General features: G+C 42.7%; 2 protein-coding genes and 1 long non-coding RNA gene across 11 annotated transcripts in view; 2 read left to right on the top strand and 1 right to left on the bottom strand.

The window, feature by feature from the left end:
• The window catches only part of CACHD1 (cache domain containing 1), a 96157-nt gene extending 84251 nt beyond the window's left edge, over window positions 1–11906 (top strand). The window contains exons 18-27 of one of the 3 annotated variants that reach the window (XM_068690116.1): window positions 1495–1594; window positions 1717–1833; window positions 3080–3240; window positions 3605–3691; window positions 3899–4015; window positions 4984–5135; window positions 5352–5513; window positions 6485–6562; window positions 7473–7574; window positions 10222–11906. In XM_068690116.1, coding sequence (XP_068546217.1) covers window positions 1495–1594; window positions 1717–1833; window positions 3080–3240; window positions 3605–3691; window positions 3899–4015; window positions 4984–5135; window positions 5352–5513; window positions 6485–6562; window positions 7473–7574; window positions 10222–10460 — 1315 coding nt within the window. In that variant the 3' untranslated portion in view covers window positions 10461–11906. Of the gene's footprint in view, window positions 1–1494; window positions 1595–1716; window positions 1834–3079; window positions 3241–3604; window positions 3692–3898; window positions 4016–4983; window positions 5136–5351; window positions 5514–6454; window positions 6563–7472; window positions 7575–10221 lie in introns of those variants that run through there. The other 2 variants (XM_068690117.1, XM_068690118.1) reach the window with 2 other exon arrangements.
• Window positions 11907–20846: 8940 nt separating this feature from the next.
• LOC137860188 (uncharacterized) lies at window positions 20847–24505 on the bottom strand. The gene is made up of 2 exons (XR_011098767.1): window positions 24192–24505; window positions 20847–21146 (listed from the first exon to the last, which is right to left on the bottom strand). It is a non-coding gene; the product is annotated as an uncharacterized lncRNA (long non-coding RNA).
• RAVER2 (ribonucleoprotein, PTB binding 2) overlaps window positions 23378–25930 on the top strand; it is a 39672-nt gene continuing 37119 nt past the window's right edge. For 6 of the 7 annotated variants that reach the window (XM_068690136.1, XM_068690135.1, XM_068690134.1 and 3 more), the window contains exon 1: window positions 23396–23732. In XM_068690136.1, the coding sequence (XP_068546237.1) occupies window positions 23535–23732 (198 nt within the window). In that variant the 5' untranslated portion in view covers window positions 23396–23534. Of the gene's footprint in view, window positions 23733–25930 lie in introns of all 7 variants that reach the window. The other variant, XM_068690141.1, reaches the window with a different exon arrangement.

The following is a 25930-nucleotide window of genomic DNA, read 5'->3' as shown; positions in this document are numbered from 1 at the left end:
ATTAAAATAGGCTACTATTATATTAAATAAAAATACCTAGCACAGCACTAGTTGTAAAAGGTCCAATTTTAGTTTGACCTAAGTGCATCTAATTGTTCCTCCTCCCTTGGTCATCTTTGAAGAATCACATGGGGGAGAGGTTGTAGTTTGGATCTGGAGTAATTTGATAATGTAGTTTGTTGTTTTTTAAACATTGTTGTTTTTTAAAGCATTGTTGTTAAAGCATTGTTGTTTTTTAAATCTGGCATTTGGGAAGGGAAGTGGTTTTCTGTCATCCTTCCAGTTATTTTCTGGTTTGGTTTGAATGTTTTTTGTGTATCTTATTACATTTAAAAAGCATATCAGGATTTCTGGTTTGGCATTCTTTTTTTTTTTTTCTCCAGTTTATTCTTTACTTTATTCTGTTCCTGTATTCCCTAAATCAGGATTTTCAAGCATATCATCAAATGCTTTGTTTAGGCCATTCTAATGTAGAAGCTGGATGTAATGCTTACAGCCTTTGCATAAATGCTTGCAGGTATCAGGGGATATCAATTGTAACTATTTGGCAGGCATTTGTTTGTTTTTAAATGCATCTCTACAAAGGTTTTCTCTGCAGTCAGTCTGGGGTAATCACTAGTTCTCCTGTTTCCTTTAACATCTTTTAGGAAAAAAATAGAAGACACCATCCACAGCATGAATTCCTAATGCAAAACCCCAAAAGATCGAGGGAGTAAAGATAAACATATAAATGAAAACCAAGAAAAAAACTATGAAATGTTTTCACGACTCCTTTGGGCAGTGTCGGGCAGCCGCGTTGCCCTCCTCCCATCTCCCTTGTGCCAGCAGCGACCCTGCACAGCTCCCCAGCCTTCCCAGCGCCGTGTCTGTGGCTATGGAAACACAGAGCCCAGGGCTGCTGCGGGCAGGGCAGGCTCCAGCCTCGCAGCATGCTGCTGTCTGGGTGGGGGCACGCATGGGGCATCGCTTCCCTGAGACCACACAGGAAACTAACGGGAATTGCCGCAAAGGGAGAGGAAAGGCTGGGGAGGCTGCGAGTGAAACACGATTGCTCTCTGTTAAGATGTAATTCTAAAGCAGACGTCATCAAATGAGTGTGAAACCTCTGTTTAATCAGTAACACAGTAGATTAATAAACTCTTAAACCTTTGCGAGTTCAGTACGCTTCCTTTAGTTCAGGACCTTTCCAGATCAGACATGACCATGCACCGATCGGTTTCCCTTTTTGTTTCTAACCAGTTCAGTTTTCAAGTTCTCCATAGCCCACGCTTGCAGCAGCAGTAACAGGTTTAAAAGCTTCAGGGAGATAACTGATGCAGCCTTCAAAACTGTTTTCCAGTGAATTTGTTTAATGGCCCTGTTATTTCAGTAATGGGAAGCCCTTAAGAGCTCTTCCTCCAGCTGGAAATTGAAGATGGTGTTTTATTGCACCGTGTTCCTGTAATGCCCAAGGAAGCCTAACGGGAGACTGACGGCTCTGTTTGTTGCGGGCAGGTGCTTTATCATGGAGGACAGGGGGTACCTCGTGGCACACCCAACCCTCATCGACCCCAAAGGACACGCGCCGGTAGAGCAGCAGCATATTACGCATAAGGTTTGGCTCCTTTTTTCTTGATCTCTTCCTCCCTTTTCTAACTTCTGGGGTGATGAAGACTGTAGAGAAGTCACTGCTCATACCTGATTTAAAAGGCATAAAATGCTGCATTTCTCACTCAGGAGCCGTTGGTAGCGAATGACATTCTTAACCACCCAAACTTCGTGAAGAAAAACCTCTGCAACAGCTTCAGTGACAGAACAGTTCAGCGGTTTTATAAATTCAATACCAGCTTAGTGGTAAGTGTGTTGTATTTTTGTTTATGTATTTATTTTGCTTTTGAACGTGCATTGGTTGGGTTGGGTTTCTTTTGGTGGAAACACAAATCCTTGCCAGGATCAGCAGACATGAGTCTAAGCCAGCCTTCTGTGTGGATTGGCCTCTGTTCACCCTCTCCAAACACGAAATCAGTGATCTGAACCGCACAAACAGTTCTCACATGAGAAGTCAGTTGACACACAAGGGATTGTGGATGGCCAACTGTGGTTGATGTCAGCAAAGTTTAGGCCAGCATTAGGAAAACAAGAGGGGTTTGCTAGGCAAGCAAGCAAATGCATTTGGTGATGCAAAGTGCACAAGCATTTCCAGGTTATCACTTGTCAAACTGCAGGCTGGAGACCTGAATTCCTCTTGTGTTCAGCCGTGCTTCGAGGTCCAAGCCAGGGGCTGTCATCTCTCACTGCGTGGTGAACGCTGACTGCAGTGTAACAGATCCACCCTTGCAAGATTACTGCAGAATTATTCAAAAGATGTTAAGCTCTGTGGGAGAAGTTGCCTTTTCAAATAACACTTTTCAATTATTAATGAGAAGGTGGGAAATGAGTGTCAAAAATATTTGAAAGTTATGTCAGAATACATTGATTTGTGTCAGGTAGGCTTAAACATTTCCCCCACATTTGAAATGCAAAGCAAAAAGCAGGTTACTCCAAAGGAAATTGTATAGGACAGAGCAAAACCTTAAGATTGTGCTGTGCAAATCGGAATCAGAAATTAGCCTGCCTACCAAATAGATCGCAGCTGTACAGTGCTGTGGTGTATGGGTTCTTTATGTACGTGTGCCAGCAAGTTTTCAACAAGTCGTGATGGTGCCTCCCCGTCACAGCTGAGCCTCGTAGCGGAGGTCACGGAGAGCTGGCGCAGTGGGACGGGTGGGGTGAGCGGTGCCACGGAGTGAAACGTAACCTGCTGTCAGCGGGATGTCAGGCTCAGCCCCGCCGCTGCATCTCATGATGTTTACAAGCGAAGCATCTTTTTTCTATCTTCATCAAAGTCTTTCCACCCAGTAGCAGCTTGGAAGATGTGCAGAACTCAACAGGTTGAAGAACAACTTCATAAGTCTCTTGTTTGGAAAGGCAGCTCTCCCATGCATTTTTGTTCCCTCAGCTTTGTGTGTTTCCATGCAAGGGGGGAAACATTCAGCTCCGTAACGAACAGGTTTCTTGGAATACCATTAACACAGCTTTTTTTTTTTTTTTTTTCCCCTAGGGAGATCTGACAAACCTTGTCCATGGCAGTCACTGCTCCAAGTACAGGCTGACGAGGATACCGGGCACCAATGCCTTCGTGGGAATCGTCAACGAGACCTGCGACTCGCTTGCTTTCTGTGCCTGCAGCATGGTGGACAGGCTCTGTCTGAACTGCCACAGGTCAGCTGGAGGTCTGATAGGAGTGGGCTAGTCCAGGCATTTTGTAAAGTTTATTATAAGTTTTTTTAAGACGTGTTTATTTTATAACCTAAGTGAAAATATGCAGTGCAAAACTCAAGAGAAAACTAGTTAATTTACTCGTGCTGCTTGTAGGGGTCATGGTGGTTTAGCATTCCTTTAGTCCTTTAATCCATACTGTCATTGTATTAAGAGTAGTTTGTTTTTGCCATGTTTGTAAGAGGGGGTCAGAGAAGAAGGGGCACTGAACAGTATTCTCAGTGGCGAGCAGTCCTTCTGCAGCTGCACTGTGGGGTTAAAATTCGCGAGCCGCCTGATGCATTGTTTCTGTTTTCTGTCTCTGAAGAATGGAGCAGAACGAATGCGAATGCCCGTGCGAGTGCCCTCTGGAGGTAAACGAGTGTACTGGCAACCTCACCAACGCCGAAAGCAGGTGAGGACAAATGTTCTGTCTCATGGGACGAAAGTTAACAAAAATGAGTGTTTGTACATGCAACTAGCAGGTGGTACAGGTGAGAATACACAGTATGTTTTAGTAGATTTAAGCAAATGACAATGTAGTAGGTAAAATGATGTTTTTCATGGATTGTTACTTGACCACTTCTTATGTTACAATGCTTTACTTTTTGCCCCAATATAGGAATCCTAGTTGTGAAGTGCATCAGGAGCCAATGACTTTCACAGCAATTGATCCCAGCCTCCAGGATGCTCTCCCGCAGTGCATTAACACGCAGTGCAATCAGAGGACAGAGAGCGGGTAAAGTGCAGTTCTCTCTTTCTGAAGATACACAGTGTTCTTGACATAATTACTATTATTCCTTTAAGTGAAAATAGCTCCTCCTTACATGGTTTGAAGGAAGAAAAAAGGAAATATGATACCAGAATGAGATATTATAGCAAACACCAAGGATGACATTATGTTGTAGTGCAGGAACACAAGACCTCACTCTTTCTGTCTGAGTCACATAACACCATTAATAACAAACAAATGGCTTTCCAGTCACACTTCAGGACTCTGAAGAACTGAGGGTTGTGCAAGTACAACATTTGCTGTTGAAAGGACAAATTCTTCTTTTTAGCAAAACAGATAGTACTGCTATGTTTGTCTGCCTTCTGGAGGGCTATGTGGACTGAAGTGTTCACAGAAAGGAGACAATACATTAACAGTGGTGACTTTGGAGCATGCTAGCAATGTTAGCTGCCTGTCAGCTTCCTGTGTCTCTGTTCTACTCTTGGCATTTTGTGGAGATGCTTGAGGGCTTATTTAGTTTTTGCCAGTTTTGAGTGGTCTCTAGGGAACTGAGATTGCTAGAACACATCACGCTCTGACCAGACTTTTCCAAATCCTTTCTTCTGTCTTCTAAAGGATTGCAGAAAAGGGGTGGATCTGTAGTCAGACTTCACTATGCTGAGAAGCGTCTTATTGGAGGAGTTACAAATAGGAAGTTCTCCCTTTGCTCAACGCGAGGGAGGGAGGAGAAAAAAAAAACACGAATCAAACAGGCTTGGAAGCTCAAGATACAACTTCCCTGTATAAATAACCTTGTCCTACCTGACCATTTTAGTGAGAAATTCTTGTGGGCAAATGTTACACAATGTGAGAGGAGAGTTTACAGATGCCTTTGGCCTCCCTTTGTCTCATGATTCTAAAATAGGCTGAGCTGTGTCAAATAAAAGTTCTGGACTTGGCAGTAAATATCGTTTTCTTTCATTCTTATTTTTCAGGGATTGCTTTGGTGTCTTGGACTGTGAGTGGTGTATGGTAGACAGCGATGGGAAGACCCATCTGGATAAGTCCTATTGTGCCCCGCAGAAGGAATGCTTTGGTGGCATTGTGGGAGCCAAGAGCCCCTATGTGGATGACCTGGGAGCAATAGGTAACTGTTCTTCTGGACTACATTAACTCTTTTCGTTCAGTAGCATACCCTTTCAATGTCAGAGCATGCTTCAAGTTAACAGAATCACAGAATGGTTTGGGTTGGAAGGGACCTTAAAGATCATCCAATTCCATCTCTAGTCACAAGACATTGATTTAAACCTTTCTGCAGAGCATTTATGTTTTTTTCCCCTATGTTTTGTGCCTTTTGATTTAGGAGATGAGGTCATCACTCTGAACATGATCAAAAGTGCGCCAGTCGGGCCAGTGGCTGGAGGCATTATGGGCTGCATTATGGTGCTTGTCCTAGCAGTATACGCCTATCGCCACCAGATCCATCGGAGGAGTCACCAGCACATGTCACCTTTGGCTGCACAGGGTGAGCTGATAACTGTTGAGAGAAGTAGTAGATACGGGAATTGAAAGCTGAAAACAACAACAAAAATGCACACAGAAAAAAAATCTTTTTTCTTGGTTTTGTTTCTCCCCTCAATGCTTCACACCATTGTATTTCTCGTGCCAGCCTCTGTAAAAGGTCACATCCAGGGTGCTTGTGTATTGCTGCCCTCTTCTGGGTGTAGTCCAACCTGCTGCCTCCAGAGGAAATGCTGCCCGAAAAACTCAAAAGCATTTCCTATCAGGAAGTTGAAGTTATGATTTTTCCAGAGTTAAAATGATAAGCCCAAGTTCACAGCTTTGAGGGCCTCGTCATAGCATGCTGGTCAAATATGTTTATTTCTGCACTGGAGCGATGATTTGGGGAGTATTACAGTTCTCACACCCATTCTGTTTGGGCTGTCTGGGATGTGTTTGTTTTTTACTTGTATCCCTGCTTCTGTTCCACGTGATGTTCTTGAAATCACAGACATCAAAGAGGCCAAACAGAGCAAAATCCTTTCTTCTGTGGCTGCCTGGGCAGGGCATAGAAGCTTTTCTGGAATCACAGAGCCCTTTTAAACTTGTGATGAGAGGATATTTTTGTGATGAAGGCACTGAAGTCTGAGAGACAAAACTGAATTTGGGAGAAATGTTGTTGAGAAGTGATGGTGGTTAGAAAGTTACAGAGAGAAGAGTGTGATTGGTGCTAGTTACCTGTATATTTGATTACCCTGTCTACATTTTGAATCAGTTTGCTTTCTATAAAGCCTGTTCCATTCAGGGCTGTGGGGTGTATCATTTTTGTGATATCCCTGTGCCCCATCTATCTTGGAAACAGAGCACACCAAGCTGCATCTCTTCAAACAGTAATACAAAGTGATTCCGCTATAATACCAGGGTAACAGCCATTAGTAAGTTGATCCAAAATTTTTCTCTTAACAGTTGCATTTTTCTGTTTGTAATGGTGTGTAGAAATGTCAGTGCGTATGTCGAACCTGGAAAATGATAGGGACGAGAGAGACGATGACAGCCATGAAGACAGAGGAATCAGTAAGTACCAAATCACTTCTCTGTCAAAAATATTAAAGTAAATGAGCTATTTGTTTTCCTAACAAGTTAGAAATTTTTAAAAAAGGAAACTCCATGCTGATTAGCAGTAGAAAATGGCTGGACAATGTTTTAACTAAGTTGTAACTTCCAGTGTTCCTCCAGTCTCATGATGAAAAATTGCATTTATTCTTTTAAAAAGACTGTAATCTCAGCTGTGTGGAGGAGGTTTTTCTCTTTTGCCCCCCATCATGACCATTTCCAGCAGCAGCTGAGCTGCAGCTTAGAAATTACAATTGTGACAATATGCAGAAGGTATGCAAAGCTGCTACCTTTGTTCAGCCTTGGCAAGGAGCGGCCAAGTCTAGCACGCACCTTCGACAAATGTGTCAGCAAATCTTACTTGCATTGAATTTGGGGTACTCGTTCTTCTTTGTCAGTAAAAGTGGCACTTCGAATGTAATGCTGCTGTATTGTAAAACGTCACAGGTGTACCTATACATTTTGGGAGAGCTCCAGATTCAGACCAGATCCCTGCCTCTGATCCCTCACCAAAACAACACCTAAGATTTGAAACTCTGTCAACACTTATGGATTGAAAAAATAAAAATACCTGAGCTTCATGGCTTGCATCTGCTGTTTTTCCAAGTCCTTTCTTTAGCATGGATAAGTTAATACTGTAATTTATTTCAAGTTGATGAGGTTGATGAGTTTGGATCTTGATCTATCCCACATTTAGATACCATCTCTTTACTTCCAGTCTTCTGTCACTTAACAGTCTTGAGTCTTAATAGTAGTATTTGAGTAGAATTAGTTTGCAGAAAGCCTGTTTCACTGTGCCTGATTTGTCCTACTGATAAAATTCGGTAAAATACTTTCATAAAAGTCAGTTCCATTTCTTTTTCTCCTCCAGTCAGTAACACTCGATTCATCGCAGCGGTAATAGAGCGGCACGCCCACAGCCCGGAACGCAGACGACGATACTGGGGTCGATCAGGAACAGAGAGTGACCACGGTAATGCCTTAAAATCACCATCCTAATTACAGGTTAATGGTTGTGGTTATTCAGATGTCTAGCATGTTGCAGATAAGGCTGCCAAAAAAAAAAAAAAAAAACAACAAAAAAAAAACACCTTTGCACATTATTGCTACACAGTTAAACAGTTTTGACACCCTTCAGCAAATGATGCTGTCCAGCGAAGGAGCTGTTTTTGTCAGAGCAGTCGTGTATGAGCAGCTAAACGCTGTGCTCTTCCTATCTGATCCTTGGGTTCTGCTAGCTTCACTGGGTGACCAGAATTCAGACTAACAGAAATGTTGCTACACTTACCACACTGGTTTTCCACTGCCGACCCTAACAATCCAGATGTTCAGGTAAGATAATAAACCTCTCCTACTCAATGAGAGAAACAAATCCCTTGCAGTCAAGTCAGCATCTCTGCTGCTTTTTATCTTTGGGACATGCATGCATTTCATAAAATTCTAGCAACGTTCTGGATGCCTGCATTTGCCAGGGTAAAGTAAGCGTGGATTAGAGGTCAGTGACTCAGATGCCTCCTCAGCCTTTCTGTTGCACATTCAGTCAATATCATCACCACAGGGAGTATCTTACGTCACCGTTAAGCAAATATCAACATTAACTGTGTACATGGGTAGCAGTGAAGGGTGTTCAGCCTTGTGTGGCTGTTCCACACATACGCACTGTTTAGGTTCAGAGAATTTTGATACATCTCTCGTGCCCTGAGGCTAATTAAGTCATAAAAGCAGTTAGAAGGGTGTTGTGCTGTTGACTCATGAGGAGGGCTTAATAGACGTTAAGAGAAGGTTGGACAAGGCAGTCTGCTACAGACAACAGCCTGCCATAGTGGGTGTCAGTTCTCTGGAAGACCCATTCAATTTTAAGGCAGTGGTTGCACTAATGGAATTACTGATGGACAGGAAACCTCAGTGCCAAAACCGTGCAATGTGAATGAACAGATGTCTGAGAGACAATCTTGCTTTAGGAGGCATTATCCAGGATTTGGGGTCTGATTACCTGTGCTGAGACAGATTTGCTAGACTAATGCTCCTTTTGCTCCATTTCTTGTAGTCTCAGCAAATCCTTGCCATCTTTCCTCGTTAACATGTGAGGGTTAGCAGGGTTGCTGTCTACCTGTCTCTGGAATGTGCACTTCTGTTTTTAGTCTGTAATCTTCTTCAGAGACTGAAGTCTTCTGCCCAGTCTTCTCCCCCAGTTCTTCTCTGCCAACTAGAAGCCATGACTCAGACCATGGAATCGTAGAATTGTTCAGGTTGGAAAAGACCTCTAAGATCATCCAACCTTTAACCTAGTACTAAAGTCTACCACCAAACCATGCTACTAAGTTCTAAATCTACACGTTTCTTGAAGACCACCTCCAGGGATGGTGACTCATCAAAGTGAGAACCAACTTCAGCTACTTAGCCTGGTATTTCGTAACACGCTGTTTCTAGGTGGCTCAAGCCGAAAACTTGACATGCTCAGAAGCACTAGGAGTTCTTCAGCTCTTAGCCAAAGTTTTCTCGGAAGGATTATTCTAATTAAAGCAAGATCTTCAGAGAAGAAAACTTCTGTTTGCAGTTCTGCATGTAGAAATACTGAGGTGTTTTTGTTGAGGACACTGCAAACTGGTTTTGAGTGGTAACAGCTGGTGTCAGTGGTAAATGCAAACCTCATAGTAACTACTAGCACCTGCTCCAAAAGAAAGGGGCAGGTCCAAAGGACCTGTTACAAGACAGCTTCCCCACTGCAAAAGCACAGTCTTGCAACAGCTAGCTGTTAGCTAACTCTCTAGTGATGTAATTTCCCTAGGATAACCCTGTTGAATGCAGTGCCTCCTCACTCACAAAGATGGCTAATCTGGTTTGTTTTTGTTTTAACTTCTCAGGCTTCGGTAGCAGGTTATTTTAGCCAAGGAAAAGCCTCAAGTTAATTGTGCTGTGTGTGCATGCTTATCTGGAAGAGTCAGAACTATTTGGCTTAATGGGACTGTGTGAAACACTCCCATGTGGATTCAGTAGATTTCTTCAACGGTGTAGAAAGATCACCAGCATTGAAAACATGCTTGGTTTTTGCAAAGAGACCACTAATAGGTGACAAGTGTTCTTTCACTTTTAAAAAATATAGTGTTGTGATTCAATATAATACAGCAAGATGATCTGAGTAAGTTTTGCTACTTCCAGACACACAAGTTGGGGGTCCTTACTAGGAAAGGTGCAGCTCGATAGTAACAGAGGTAGTGGTAGTAGAGCCCCCTTATTTCTTGTCACTTTGTAAAATCCAAGTAATACCTTAAAAGATACCAACCCTGCCCCCCACCCAAAAAAAACTTCTGCTATGTTTTGGTTTTAAATTCGGTGCTAGCCATTCTACCATAACAAACTGTCAAATGCACAGTTGGTTTTGCTGCTAGGTGTTGTACAAGTGATAGGTTCCAAACATGGTGACAGGAGAAGGGGTGCATTTTGTAATTACAGGAGAAGGTGGGTTTTTGTCTTGTTTTCTTTTAATGGAGGCAGCTACTTTTTTATTCTCTATAAAGCACCAGCTGTGCCTGGTTCCATGCAGGACGTGGCAGTCAGCGCTGTGGATGTTGACCTTTTAGTCTGCTCTGAATTCTCAGCCCTGCTGTTTTATGTTCCAGGCTACAGCACTATGAGTCCTCAGGAAGACAGTGAAAATCCTCCATGCAACAACGATCCGTTGTCAGCTGGTGTTGATGTTGGAAACCATGATGAAGACTTAGACCTGGATACCCCACCTCAAACAGCTGCCCTGTTGAGTCACAAGTTTCACCACTACCGTTTGCACCACCCAACTCTTCACCACAGCCACCATTTACAGGCCGCAGTCACGGTACACACTGTGGATGCAGAATGCTAATGAACAACAAAAGAAAGAAAAACTTGTGAACAACGATCCATGCAGCACTGGGCAGCCTTGTTCTGTGCTTTTTACCAGGAACAATTTAGCTAACTTCCTGAGTAAATTGTTAGGCATACAGCTTTACATTTTTATAAATGTAAGGTTGGCTCAGAACTGGAAGGGAAATGTGCTTGATGAATGGACCTGCCATAACATTTAATAAAATGGAGCAGGAGGCACATTAGACCTCCAAAAACAGGGATGCAAGTTTATACAGCAGCTGAAGCTTTGGAAGCCCTGTTATGCTGAGCCAAGAGAAGAGAGAGCTTAAAAGAGCCAGAGATGATTTGGTTTCCTTAACTGGAAGAGCAGAAAACTCTGCAGCTGACTAAAAAGGTGCCAGACAGAGAGGGCGGGGGAAAAGCCTGTCGGGTTCTCTGCAGTTTTTTTGCTTGTCGAAAGTTCGTTGCTCAGACAATTGCTGTATGGAACCTGGGACAATGCATCTCAAGATTTTTAAGTAAAGGATTATTTTTCTACTATTTATTGAACTTGAAACTCTGGGGGGAGGGAGAGGAGAAAACATGTTAGCAATTTTCAACAACTACCACATATATTCTCTGATGGTGAAGTGGTTCTTCTGAGGAAGACGTCTGTTTCTTATTAGCTGATATTCATCCACTGCCCCACTCTGCAAAAGGGAAAATGAAGAAGTAGTCTCTGACGTGTTTACATTATGAATGCTTTCTTCTCCACAATTGTTTTCTGTAAATTTTACAACCGGATTTACATTACAGTATTTTCTTCCTATTTGCAGAGGAGAAATCCTGTACTTTGTTACTAAAATTCTGAGAATTCTGCCCATAAATCTCTCCATCTTAACCTCTTTGGTCATCCTTAAAGGATTCCTTTTTGAAAGTAACAAAGGGTTTATTTAGCTTTGGTTACCGGAGAATTCCAAATGAAATCTGTGCCATTTTTGTGTTTCTTTAGGAAACTGTCAGGATCAGAAGTAGGGATAAACCAGTGTTTTGTACAACTTGGGTTACTGTGGAAGGTATCTTTTTGAAATCATAATTATAAGCTGCTGCTGTTTGTCTGGAATTTAACATTGCTTGGTAATTCAAACGAAGATTAATCAATCTGTCTACAACACAGGGCATCATAATTATAAATTAGTTTTAAATCACAGTGTTGTACTTTAGATTCACATTTTGTGATTACAGTGATATAAAAACATTCTTGCACTGTGCATATGATAAACATCCATTTATATGTAGTTTTTTTAAATCACTTGTTTTAATTAATATGGTACTTAATACTGTATTATGTAAAAAAAAATTGGTTCTTAAACATTACGGTAAAATAACTATATGTGTGATATCAGGATACCCCTTTATACTATGTATAAATTTAAAATCTCTAGTGAAATAAACTGTATATAACGTATAGTTCCGTGGATAACTGGCTAGATTGATATTATTCAGTCTCAATTTCCTTTAATTTTCTGGCTGAATGAATGCTGCAGCAGGAATGAAACATTTGATCAGGATCCTCTTGGTTTTATCTTGAAAGATCTAAGCTTTACATATAAATGACAGTATTGACGTGTGATTTCATTTTTTTTTTCTTTTTTTTTAGCCTGTTATTGTTTGGGAAGTGAATAATTTTGAAGTGGTCAGTGACTCTGTAGGCTCACCAAAGCTAATTGTTTATTTTTTCTTATGTGTTACTGAAAAGTCAGACGCATTGGATTTGTCATTCTGCTGTGTTTTGTGTAAGAGGGGGTTGTGTGTTGTTTTTTTTTTCATTTGGTTGGTTTTTTTGCTGATGAGACAGCTGTACAAATCTATTAAGCACCGTTTTAATGTTTTCAAAGGGCTGAATCTGATGTCCTGTAACAGTTTATGGTTCAATCTGTAGACCCAACTTGCTAGAATCTCCAATTTTGAATCCAAAATGACACTGGCTGTTGGGCAGTGCACAAAGTGGTTGTTTTTTCAGGTTTGACTTTAAAATAAAATGGATTATCCTAATGTCACTGCTTGGCCAAACAAAAACATGCACAGCCAAGAGGCAAAATTTGTAAGCATGAAGGGAAAATAACTTCCAATGTGGAAACTGTTGAACTATGTGTAAGTTTAATAGAAGTTTGTGTAAAACACCAGGCAAAATGCTTTGTTGATGCGTCCTAGTCCTGCAGCACTCATAAAGGTGATTTCATTAAGGTTCAGAGGTAAATGAGATTTGAAGTTCTAGCCAGGACTTTATCTGCTTGAATCCGTGAATGTAACAAAAGAAGGCTTTCAGCCAAAAGTTGTTGCTATGTGACAGAAGTGTCCCCGGAATTTACCGACTTGTAAAACAGAATTTAAATTTTATCTTATCCATCTACATGTGAAGGAATCTCACTGTGCTGTGCAAGTTCTTGAAATCAAGTATTTGCTCCCCAGTAATAGTTTTTTTTTTAGGGCAAGCAACATTAGAATTGTTCTCTTGAATATAATATAACAAAAAAAATAAAGAAAAGTGCACCTTTGGCTAGATCTGCACTTGCCTGCCTGCTCTGATGCCGGTCTTAATTTATACCAGGTAAGTTATGGAGCACGTCTGTAGTGCAAAACAAATCATTGAGTCCCTATCTAATTAAATAAGTGTTCTCAGATTGTATTGAATACATTATTAACCTTGCAATGTCCATACCCAGCCACACGGGCATATTCTGTACTTTTTTTAAGTGTAAGAAACCACAGTAGTTCAAAATGTTAGAAAGTAGTATGGAAACAAGCACATAAAGTGTAGAACATACTAGGTCAAAATACCTTTCTTAAAATACAAGCAAAACCAAATTAATTACTTCCTTGACTAAAATGCTGTTTCAATGGAGAGATTCTGGTGGTGGTGGTGGTGTTAGAATTATGTGCTGGGCAGAAAGTGTGAGCAGTGCTCTCTGCAGCCCTGCCAGAAATATATCTGTTGTAACGTTGCTCTTTGAACAGTTATCAAAAAGTCCAAGCCATCAAAAGCCCTTTGCCTTTATCTTGCTTTTTATTTTACCTTTATTTTTTTATGAGCCGCATCTCATCGCTGTTTCATTGCTTTTGTTCTAGGACACACAGACTGTTCCTGATTCGTGGGGTCTGGACAGCCTTGCTTATGCCTGAAGTAATGAGAAGAGACGAAGCTGTTGCTATTAAGGAGTAATTAAGGAAAAAATACATATCTAGAGGTGTGTCAGGTCACAAATTCAAGTGCTGACAGCAAACCTTGTTACAGCAGGAATACATTTAACGCTGATAAAGACACTGCTGTTCATTGACATAGTCAAGGTTTCTAAGAAGCTGCATGATAGCACCACCAGTTTTATTGCAGGCACTGCCGCCATGGCCTTCCCTCCCCGTAATTATTTTATTGTGTTGACTGAGGAACAAAACGAGCAGTTATTTGCCTGACATGGATTTGTATCGTGTATCTTCCTTACCTATAACTGGTAGATATCATGGCCGTTGTTTTTTTTACTTGTTTCATATCTGAAACGTAATTATCTTATTTTCCTGTATGTTTTCTTTCATTCTTCCAGGAAAAAAAAAAGTTGGAAGTTTTTTTTTTTTTTATTACAATGAGTTTTGCCTTTGGTTTGCATTCACTAGAGATAAATAGCCTTAATGCTGTCAGTCTGGGAGCACTGCAGTGTATTGACTTTTCCTATACGTAACAAGCAGGTTATCCATCTGCAAAACCAGTTAGCCTGCATTAGAGATGGAAGCTGTTCACGTGTTCAGAATACGCTGCTTCTAAATGAATTGAGACTCTTTTTTTAATTTGTTTACATTATTGCTTTGATAAAAATGTGATTTGGAAAGAAGAGTATGTTACATTTGGCTCATGAACACTTTATAAGGCCACTTACACCATGAAATATTATCTTTACCCTTGCCCTTTGCAATGAGAGGGGACAGGCAAGAATTCATCAGATGTTCACATGGGCAGTAGTTATGCCTATAACTGGACAAAATGAGATCTCTAGCTTTCAAAGACTTTATTCTGTAAAGGAACCCAGAAATGGTGATGAGGAGAGAAAATATATTTGTCAGAGCAGAATTTATAACATAGCTGGTACCAAATAGAGAAGAGGGGAGAAAAATAGGGTGCAAAAGTCCTGGGTCGAGTTAAGAGAGTGCAGGTAATCCAAAAGGCTGTATGTGAGTATAAAGATTAGTTTGCAGCATTTGGAGCTCTTACATACCAATTTCATTTGTTTTCCAAAAAAGAATCCCAGCTCTGGCTGGGATTTTCAAAGGAGCCTGCACTAAGCTTTCAACTCTTGTCATTCGGTGATGTTTGGAATATTAATCCCTCCAGCAGTTAATTCGGTAACTGTTGGGTTGTTTTTCTGTACAATGTCCCCTTTGCCATTGATCCTAACTATGAAGAAATAATAGAAATGTCAGAGTGTTTCACGCTACTTATTTGCAGCGTGTCTCTGTGATGAGACGTAATTATTTTGTTTCCTTGATGTGCTCTGAACTGAGTCACGGAAGGACCTTGGCCCAGGAGGGCTTGTGTTCCTGAAGCCAAGGCTACAGTGGAATTCAGACACTCAAGTCCAAGAGTGAAGTCCTCCAAACCCTGCCTCGTTAGCAAAGTGCCAAACATAACTGGTATGTTGGCCAGTGCTTGCACAGAATTGCTGCCAGAAGAGCCTGATGCTTCCCTGCCCCTGCACGATTTACACTGCCTGCTTCGGATGGTGCTTTTCGAGGCTGGGGTACACAAAATCTCTGCTTGGGAACTCGAAGGAGCCTGAATTGGCAGGAATTTAGAGCATATCCAGCACGATGTGAACAGCAGTTTCCCAAAGTGACTTACTGACTTTGCATAGCAGCCTGCACCAGGCACAGGGTAAACCTCTTCTATGTCTTCTGCAAACTTCCACAAGACTTTTCAGTGAATAGTTGATCTAGTAATATATTCAGGGGGAAAAAAGCATCCAAAGTACAAAAGGAAGAGTTTCCTTCAAATAATCAGATCTGCTCTGAACCAAGGCACTTTTATGCCCATCAGAAAGTGACGGCTGATAGCAGTTAGCCATACTGACAGCCTGAGTGGAGAAGTACAAACTTGGTGTCAGGCTGAATATTCATTAGGTCTGGAATTTTTACCTTCAGCTCAAAGACAAATCATAATGGCCTCATCTACATTCTGTGGAAAAAAAAAAAGTAACTTTTTATTCCTGGGCTGGCTTCATCAGTGGTAGCAGTAAATAGTGCTGCTCTAAGAAGGTGGGAGCCAGCAGTAACCATTATGTTTTGCTCTGTTTTTATTTTACGTTTTTATAGTTGACACTGGCAAAACCACCAGCTTCTTGGAGCACTGCCTGAAGAACTGCTCTCCACTGTTATTACCACTAATGGAACAAAAATAATGATAGCAAGGAAGGGAGACTGTTGGCCAAAAAGCATAGTCCAGGAGCCTTTCTACCCCACCCTGCACCTGGCAGTGAAGTGTGAGGGCATGAGTACAACATCTGCTCTGCTGCTAAAGTGAGTAACCTCAGTCTCCTAATCCATCGAGCCAGCTCTTTTTACAAGCAGTGTGTCTGCATTAAAAAATGTGAAGAAAGAGGTATTGCCATGCCATACAAAAGCTCTTATAAAACTGGCAGGCTCTGCTCTGTAAGTGCAGGCAGCATAACAATGGGCTGGCCTTAGATTAGACTGCTAAATATTTCCAGTTTGGTCAACATCGGTGGTTTTACTAATTTTAAAACTCTTCTGCCACACCTAGAGGTAATAAAAAGTCAGGCACTGAGATAGGTTGGCACTGAGAACAGCAGGAAACTGGGACCTTGGTCAGATGGTTTTTGTATACTTATTTTCAGTTTTCCAACTTTCTGACAGTTTTCAACATTTAATTAGCTTCTGGTATCAGTTCTCTTAGTGTACCGTATGTAGATCACACGCAACTGGGAGAGATTAAATGCTGAGTAATTAAACTAGATAATCCCTGCAAAATAATATTAACCTCTCTAAGTGTGTTTATTTCATTTGCAGCTTAACTGAGGAAATCTCTCCAAGCAAGCCAAAACATGTTACTGTTCCAGCCCCTGCCAGGGAACCCAGATAACAGGAAGCGGATGGGTTTTTTTGCTCCCCATGAAAGCAGAATAAACACGAAGAAGTTAGTTTGACACTTTGGTGTGTTTATAGCAGAAAGTCATGTTGCATGACAGTTCCTATGGAAACCTTTTTATAACTGAATGGCAGAACACTTTAAACGCTCATAAATTTTTTAAGAACATGTTAGGAAAGTTTAGCTTGCGTTATAGCCTCCATGCCAGTTTTCCATATTTAACAGGTTGCAGCATTCTTTAGGACAAAATGTCGTGGTGGTGGTTCAAGTCTCCAACCTCTACGAGCAGGGATAAATCACTGGCTGCTTTACCACATCAAAACAAGTGGCTCATATGATGCCTGTTTCACTCTCAATACATACCAGCAATTCAGTCATTCATCTCGAAGATTTTCTTCAAGTTTATAATTAGCCAGGTCTGTAGGGGTTGTAAGAGAGACGGTGTGGAGATGTACTCATTTACATGTACACTAGTGAATGCTTTAATTGGGTATTAGGATTGCACTACTTTTTAATATGAAATGATTTCACATTTTCCTGTGAATTATCAGCATTTGTTTCGAGTTCCTAGAAAACAGGTGCTTACGGAGAAGCTGAAGCAGAATGAGTCCAAACTATGGTTTGTAGCATATCAACAGGTCAGCCCATAAAAACACTCCAGGAATGAATGCTGGGTGGGCTGTACCTGCTTTTACTAGGAACCCAAAGAACGTCACCTATTTTTAAACTAAAATTGCCAAAATATACTTTCTGTCAATAAGCTGAATTTGAAATTGAGTCTGAATGAGGAAAAGCAAAGCCTATGAAGGCAAGAGTGGTGATTTAAAGCAGGAGGAGAGTTGTTTTAGGAGGAGGTATTGCAGAGGTTCCAGCCTTCAGGGCCATTTATGGAAGAGGACTGGACTAACAGTTCCTTGATCCTACTGTCTTTCATTCTCCGTTATTATACAAGAAGCTGGATTTGTTTTGTGGCTTATTTTGAGTTTTACTATGCTTTTACTATCTTTAAATATAACCTTCACGGTGATTTGCTAATGATACGCATGAAGCAACAAAGGTTATAAATTCTACTGCAAAGACCATGATTCCGAAAATAGCCCATTACACTCCCCGGCAGTGTAATGGTTTCCTCGGAACAGTTACTCGCTTTATAAGTTATAGTTCTTCCTTCTTTTATCTTTACTGTTTATTTGCAGGCCACTGTTACAGAATGGAAACTGAGATGTTGCTAACCAGTTCTGTTACTGACTTAATCCATCATTCCTAACGCACTTAGGAGCAGTGTTATTACCAAGTTTAATAGCTATCAAGTCCCACTTAAAAAGAAAATGTTCAGCTGCAGGCAGAGTTACTCGGCGTGTTTTTGTGTCTGTGTGGAGGAATGTTTCAGGAGTGCAGAAACATCCCATTTTTGGTCATACACTGCACTACCTGACAAATTCCTCTGAACGTGTGAGCTCCATATGGTACAGACAAGGCACCCCAAGTGAAGCAGAGCAAAATACTGAAAATACTTGTTTGCTGTCTGCATCTCTGAATGAAGCATGTGGCTGCTGTGATCGCTGAGGCAATCTGTTGCCCATCTGGCATCTCTTAGACAAGAGATTGTCACAACTGGTGAGTTGTGATTTGATGGACCTGAAGTCTGATCCTGTATTACTGCAATTCCTAAGTGCTCGGAGAACTATACTTTAATCAAAATACCTCTGGTACTATAATGAGCTTAGCAGCTAATTGGGAAGACTGACCATGTCATAATGCTTGTCTCAATAAAATTGCAGTCTAGACATGCTGAGTTACCCTAATGGTGAACTGGTGAATGAATTGTACAGGTGATATAAGTGAAGCTCGAAATGATGCTGCAAGGGAGTGTGATGAAGTTTTTGCCTCATCACAATACTGACGGTATCGGTTGCTTGTTCTGCTAAATTGGTAGTTTGATAAGAAATTTCATTTGTTGCTTAATGAACCACACAGCTACTGTGGGACAATGATACACTGAGAATGCTGAATATATTCAAATTTGTTAGGAAAAGGGTGAAAGGAACTCCTTGGGGCACCTCTGGTGTGTGTTGGAGGTAACTTGGCTGTGAGATGAACACATTAAGTGAGTGCCTACGTGATCGTGGCTGAACTACTTAATATTGTTGACATTCAAATCTACATCTTTGGGTTTCAAAATTGTAGTTTCCTAAAGAAACAAAAGGACTATCTAGAGGTTGAAACCATGGGGGTAATATAGACTAGAGAGAACAGCATTGTTTACACTTTGCTTACGTGAAATGGTTCTAGCAATCATGGATTTTAATGGACGCTGGAATTTGCAGCAACTGATGGATTCCAGACCCTTGTTGAAAGAAAATGATTCAAATCGTTTCAGGTTTTGGAAGACTGTTTGTATTTCTCTTTCGTATAAGAAACCAACTTTCCAAACAGCTTACAGAAACATTCCCAGTATAACCTATTCTTGAGAACCTAGCAGATATTAAAACTTCAGCTTTTATTTTATCTGCAGACATCTGAACCTGTTTGTACGTTTGAACGTGGACGCTTACATCTGAATGCAGCCGTAATTCAGGAAGGATGTGCGTGCCACAATTCTCTTTTAATGCTTTCATCCCTTGATAAGTAAATAAAAGGCTTGTGTTTTTTAAAAGCTATAAAAGCATGGGTAAGTTAATTTTCAGCTTAGAAGAGCTACAAAAGCAACTCCTGTGGAAAGGTACGCTATTCTTAATTAACAAGGAATTTAGTGAGCTACAAATAAATTACTGCAAAGTGGTTTATCTCTAATAGCATCAAGCTGGCAACCAGTGTTATGCTTGCAGATCACTCTACTTTTCCAGTATTTAGGGGTTTTTTGCTTATGCAGCGAACCTGAAACCAAATGGAAGTTCCCTAGCAAACTGAGGACTTTTTAGAGTGCAAAACAACACGTAGGGCTTTGATTTGAAAGCAACAGAAAGTAACTGTACTCATACAAACATTTGCATACATGTAGAAGGATGATCTGTAATCAACAGCAGGAAATTCTTTAGGGAAAATACATACATGCATCCTCTGCTGAGTACAGCTGTATTGGTGGAGGCTCTTACCACTTGCATTTCATCGTGGGTTGCTCAGCACCACCCTCCTGAAGAGGTTTCTCAGTCCTGTGGATGCAGCAGCACAGAGGCTTGTGTGAGGGTTCCTGTGGTGGTTTTACCGTGCTGGGCAGCTAAACACCACAACTGTGCTCTCACTCCCTCTCCTTAGATGAGGAGGGGAAGAAGTACAGTAAAGAATAACTCACGGGGTTGAGATAAGGATAATTTCATTAAAGGGAAAAAAATAATTATTAAGGAGAGATTATTATTAACTAAACAATTTAACTAAAAGGGGAAAAAAGGGAGAGGGGGAAAGGGGAAAAAAATAAAGGCTTTGTGGAAGCGCAGAGGAAAGAAATTACTCTCTACTTCCCACAAATGAGCAATGCTTGACCACGTCTTTGAAGCAGGGCCTCAACGCATGTAGCCAGTGTTTGGGAGAAGGACCAACGTTTTCCCAACAAGAGCCCACCCCTCCCCTCTTCTTCCTGTTTCCACCTTTTATTGCTGAGTGTGACACCACATGGTATGGAATAGCCTTTGGTTGGTTTAGGTCAGCTGCCCTGGGGATGTTTCTTTCTCACTGTTTTTGCCCACTCCCTAAGAGGGTCAGAGAGAGTCCTGATGCGGTGCCAGCACTGCTCAGCAGCAGGCACAACACCGGTGTGATCCCACTGCTGTTCTAGCTCCAGGTGCAGAGCACAGCACTGGATGGGCTGCTGCAGGGAAACACATCCCAGCCAGACCCAGTACAGTTCCCTAAACCGTGTCAGTTCTCATGGCAAGGGTTAGCAAGGACTGGTAAAGCTTGCAGTGTGTTTTCTGTGCTAGCAGTTACAGAGAGCAAAGCTGAGAGCTACAATGGCTGATCTGAAGAGGCCGTGGCCAAAATCCATTCAGGGGACAGTAACCTGTGACGCCCACCTGGTCTTTTGGCACTTAGGGCAGAAACCATATGGTGAAATGGGAGGATTCCCGAGGGCAGAAGATTAACTTGTGAAATAAGATAATTGCGTATCTAATATATTGATATTTCTGTGGAGATTCAGAGGAGGCTGAGCTGTTGGTTTGCACCATCTCTATTGTGTTAACGTACCCACAGGTGCTCTGTTGGGGCACCAAAGGACCTGGGTGTTTTACTTACTTGGATAGTTTTACATCAAATACCATCTTAATTCTCCAGGCACCTGTTGGATGCTGTATTGTAGTTCAAAACAGGCATGACATTTGTGTTCAAAAAGGAATATTTTCTTGAGTCAAACTGGTTGTTGCTGCTGATCCGTGTTTAGCTGATTTTGGCTGTCACATAAGGTGCTGCACGGCTTCCTTTCCTGTCCCTTTTCATGGACCATCTCCATGGGCGATGGCAACGTCTTCAAACTTCTCTGCTCTCGTCCTGCAGCACTTCATAGCAGCCTTGTAGTGCACGCAGCTCTGTAACCTACCTGTGCAATGCGAACTGCCTGCATACAGAATTAACTGAGCACTGCAAGGAAATGAAAAAAAAAAGTGAACATTTTTAGCTGTCGGATGTGGTTTTTTAAATATGTATTTCTAGGTAAGAAAAATGCTTGCTTTCCCTTGGAGCTATTCAGAACTAATAGTGCAGTAGGTTTATTTTTGCCATTAGAACTACTAACTTCTGAAATACTTTTAGCAATGCACTTTTGACTTGCATTCAAGTACACCTGCAGCCTATCAAAAAAAAAAAAAAAAAAAAAAGGCCAGACAACTTTTGAGAAGGTAATCACTGTAGGTAGGATTAATTATCAGTAACGCACAGGTGATTCAGTGTGCCCACATTCAAGAATTAATGGGATAATTAATTACTCTATTCAGCTTCACTAAGCTGTGTAATGTTTGAGCAGAACCATAATTTATACTCTGGTTGCTTAATCTGGCAGGTGTTTCTGAGGAGGTAGTTACGTGTTGCAGTATTCTTAGCAAAGTGATTCAACAATTTATATCGCATAATTTACGATATGACTTGGAAATGTTTTCAGACGATGGTATCACGTCTTTAATTTCAGAGCTTGACCTGAAAATCAATTTGTAAACACTTACTAACAGCCTTTTCAGTCGTTACTTTATTTTATTTTTTTTTAAATCTTTTGCAAGGGTAATTTTATAGTACTATTAATAATTAATACATCCATAGGCATAAGAAACGTATACTTCAGCTTATACTCATCAGCCTCACCTGATTCTCCAGATCAGTTCTCACACTAATAATGTGTTAAAATATTTTTTCCTGTTTTGTGGTTTAAGTATGAATGCTAAGCTAATGTTGTTCAGACTGAATCTGGCAGCTCTAAAACGCTTCCACGGTAAATACATGAACTGTTTATAACTGTTCTTCGTGGTTTGGATTTCCAACAATTGGTTAAACAGAATGCAGATGTGGAAGGAAAAGGAACACTACCTGTTTAAAGAAAACAGGGAAAAAGGAAACTCTTGACAGAAGCTTTTTAGCTCTGACCATTTCTTTTGTCAGCAACAACAGCAAAAGAAAAAGAAAAAAAAAAAGTAGTCTCGAGTGTTGATTGCTCAGTAGTTTGAAAATTAATTTTTAAAAGTAATGAAAGTCCTATATTCTTTGTAGTCTTAACTTGCAAGCTTTGGTTTGGACCAAAGCAAATTTCAGGTTTTTGTTTCCTGTAGCTGGTAATCCAGTCTGTAAAATGGCACTTCAAATTTAGGAAAATCTAATTCTGGATGAAATTCTTCTCTGATAAGGATGTGTTCGTGCATACCCATTTCAACTCAAAGCATGTTTCCAATTTCCTTTTAAAGACTACTGTTTTTCAGTTTGGATTTTCAGGTTTGGAGATTTTCTTTTGCTCTTTGTGGTCAGGCTCGTATCTAAAAATGGGTACAACTATTTAAATTATTCTTCATTCATTTATAGCTGCGATGACAACGTTAAACAGCTAAATTTATTGCATTGTAAATGGCATTGCAAGTAACTGTTATGGAGAAATTAGGTTTCCAAGAAAACACATTTTTTTTTTGATGCACCAACTCAGACCATGAACTTGTTTTTAAAGATGGAGGCTTCATAGAAGGCAAACCTTCTTTTAGAGGGACCTCCACAACTGCTTTCCTCCAGGAGGGATGTTGCCCTTCGCTTCTTTGTGTGACCGCTGCCCTCTCTGTCCCTGAATGGCCCTCATCACAGTGTGCCTTGCCACCAGAGGGTGACTTCTGTGCCACAAGCGCGGCGCCCAGGGTTTGGTTTACCCATTTGGATGTTCTGTAATTTGTTTGGTATGCTTCTGATGAAGAACAAAATTAGAACGAGATCATCTTGGGCTAGCGCGCCCGCTACCCCTCTACCCGCTGATGGAGAACTTGGGCCCATCCAACATCTGCTTTATTTTGTTGTTGCCCTGCAGTTCGGTGCCAAAGGCAGAGTTGGATTGAAGGAAGGCAGCAGCAGAGGGACTTTGGGGTGATGAACCCATGGAGGCAAGGACGAGCCCCTTTATGCCAGGGCTATTGTTCAGACCTCGGGGGCTCTTGGGGGCTTCCCCAGCACCCCAGGAGTGTTCACATCCTTCCCCAAACCTTTTAATGGGGGAGTTAATGAGGGAAACAAACGCTGCTCGGGGGGGGCTCGCGCTCTGAGGCGAGCTGCTTCAGCTCCCCCCCCTCACGGGGCTGCCCCTCCCGGGGGCTCCGCCGCTCTCGGCCTCCCCCACCAGGGGCAGGGCGAAAGCAGCGGGGCGGATCCCGGCCGGGCCGGGGGCGGGCAGCACGGCGGGGGCTGGCGGGGACCGCCGGGGCCCCACCGGCGGCCGTGCCCCGCGGCTCCCCCGCCGCCCTCCCAGCGCCGCGGCGGCTCCCCCTCAGCTCGGCCGGGCGGCGCTGCAAGATGGCGGCGGCAGCCGAGCGAGGAGCGGAGCTGCCCGCGGAGGAGCCGCCGCCGCCGCTGCCCCCATTGCCGCGGGGGGCTCGGCCGCCGCCCCCCAGCCCCGAGGAGGTGGCGAGGCGCTTGGCGAGCACCCGGAGGGAGCTGAGCAACAGGCGCAAGATCCTGCTGAGGAACCTGCCGGCCGAGAGCAGCAGCCAGGTGCGGCTGGGAGAAGGGGGGGGCTGTGGTGGGAGCTGCTCCCCCCGGGGGGGGGGGGGGGTGGCCGTGAGGCTCGGGGCTGCCTCATCGCGGCTCTGTCGCGACCGAGGGGAGCCCCGGCTGCTCCTCCCGGGCTTTGTTACCGCTGGAGGCGGCCCCGCGCTGCATCCCCTCTGAGGGGGCTCTGGGGCAGCTTGGTTTAATCGCTTTGTCGGGTTTTGGGGCACCTGCAGGGCGGGGGGGTCTCTGGGTTCGTGCACAAGGTGAAACCTGGAGTTAGGGCTTTTGTTCCGAGCCGCTCCCCGCGTCCCTTCCCTTTCCTTTCCCGAGCGCAAGGAATTTGGTTGCCCGCGGGGAGGTGCAGCGAGGACTCGCGGGTTCTCGGCAGCTCCCAAAGGGCCGCTCATTTTGGGGAGAAAATGCCAAAGATCCGCGTAACTCGCCCCACAGCGTGCTCACCGCCATGCCTGCATGCCGGGTGCCTTCGGGCTGTGTGGCCGTAGGTGCTCACCCACTCAGAAAGGATGATTTCGCCGTGATCCGAGGTGGTGCTTCACTCGCAGAGCCTCGCTGCCATGTGTGGCGTCCTCACGAGCTCATCGATAACAAGTTCTTGATAACTCACGACTTGGAAAACCTCGCTTATCCTCGTCTTCTCTTCAAGAAGCTGCCAAGCACGGCTGCTGGCACAGGGGCTTGCTGCTGTATCCCCAGCTGCTCGCTGCCCCTGCCTGGCACGGCATCGCTGTCAGGCACCCAAGCGGGTGCACGACTCCCTCTTGTTCCACACGGCAGGTGCTTCGTGAATTCACCTCAGTTCGCCGGTGGTCTGGTTAAAAACACGGCTCATGAGCACCGAAACCATCAAATTTGATGCTGCTTGGTCAGACAAAGACTGCTGCAAGGAAGTGTTAGCATGAAGGTCCAATTTGGCAACCATGCAGCGCTGTGGGAGTTTGCCATTTTGTTTTGGCAACTTAAAAGTAGCACTTTGGTGGCTTTCTCTCCATACATGAAGCTCTAACATTCCCCTGCTGCTAGGCTGGAAGCAGCACCATCACATCCAGATTCTGAATTGCACTTGGAAAAGGTGCCAGTGTGATTTTTAACATCATCGAGCTGTTGGTGTTGATGTGTATAGGCAGAATATTCCTGCTGTAGAGAGGAAGTTTATGTCCTGGAGCAGTTTTGGAAAGGAGAAGTATGTTTGTGGTCAGGCACGTTAAGTACACCTTTGTACTTGGCTGTCATCTATTTCCAAACATTACCATGAAGCTTACCGGTTCGTGAATCAAACTAATACCCTCGGTAAACTGTGCAGAGGTGTTCTCTCTGCTGTTTTCTTCTTGAAATGATTGCTTAGACAAGTAAAATCAGGTAACATATTGCTCCCCTGGCCAGTTTATTCTCCAAGAAGAAAGAGATGAACATCACGAAAATGCAAAGTCTTCCAGAATAGGATTTCATAAACATCTTCCTTTGCCAATTATAGCTACATATTAACTTATTTATTTGTTATCGGAGTTATAATCTTCTGTTACCTTTAGAGTTTTCTGACAGAAAAGCAGAGTACCGCAGATTTGTTGTCTCAGAAACCAAACAAACAGATCTGGAAGTGTCAGAAGCCTTCAGCACTTCAGGTGCTGGGTGGCTGTAACGAGGGGGCAAAGGTAACCCACGCTGGAATCTTGATAAGTGGGGTTTCCCTCAAAATGCATTTGGCAACACCTGTACTGCTAAGGGAATCCAGAGCCTGTTTTCAGGAGGAGGGGCAGTCTGGAGAACGCGTTTTGCAGTCTGTTGAGCCAAGGAAATCAGCATTCCCTTTGAGACATTTTTCATCAAGTAGATGATGTTTTTCATCAAGTAGTTTTTCATCATAATAGATCTGACAGGAGAACAAATTAAGTCAGAATTAACCCAAGAATGTTTTTTTCTGCTTTGGCTTTTATAGCTCCATTTGCAAATACGTACTTGCAGGATTAATACTGCTACAAGCAATTCTCTTGCTGCAGCCATAGAGAAAGGTATTTTTGCAACAGACCTGTGGTAAGCGTTTTTATTACCACCTTCACCGTTCTTGCAAGCAAAGTCTCCGCTTAGTGTTCAGCTGGCAAGTTACTCAACTTGGTAGCTCCCTGTCGCAGTGAAGCCTTCCAGACATCCCGGTGAGCACCCACGTGCATCCCCGTCCAATT

This window comes from Anas acuta, chromosome 8 (genome assembly GCF_963932015.1).
Source record: "Anas acuta chromosome 8, bAnaAcu1.1, whole genome shotgun sequence".
Taxonomy (NCBI): Eukaryota; Metazoa; Chordata; class Aves; order Anseriformes; family Anatidae; genus Anas; species Anas acuta.
The sequence above is the reverse complement of the archived record's forward strand: the minus strand, read 5'-3'. Positions and strand labels throughout refer to the sequence as shown.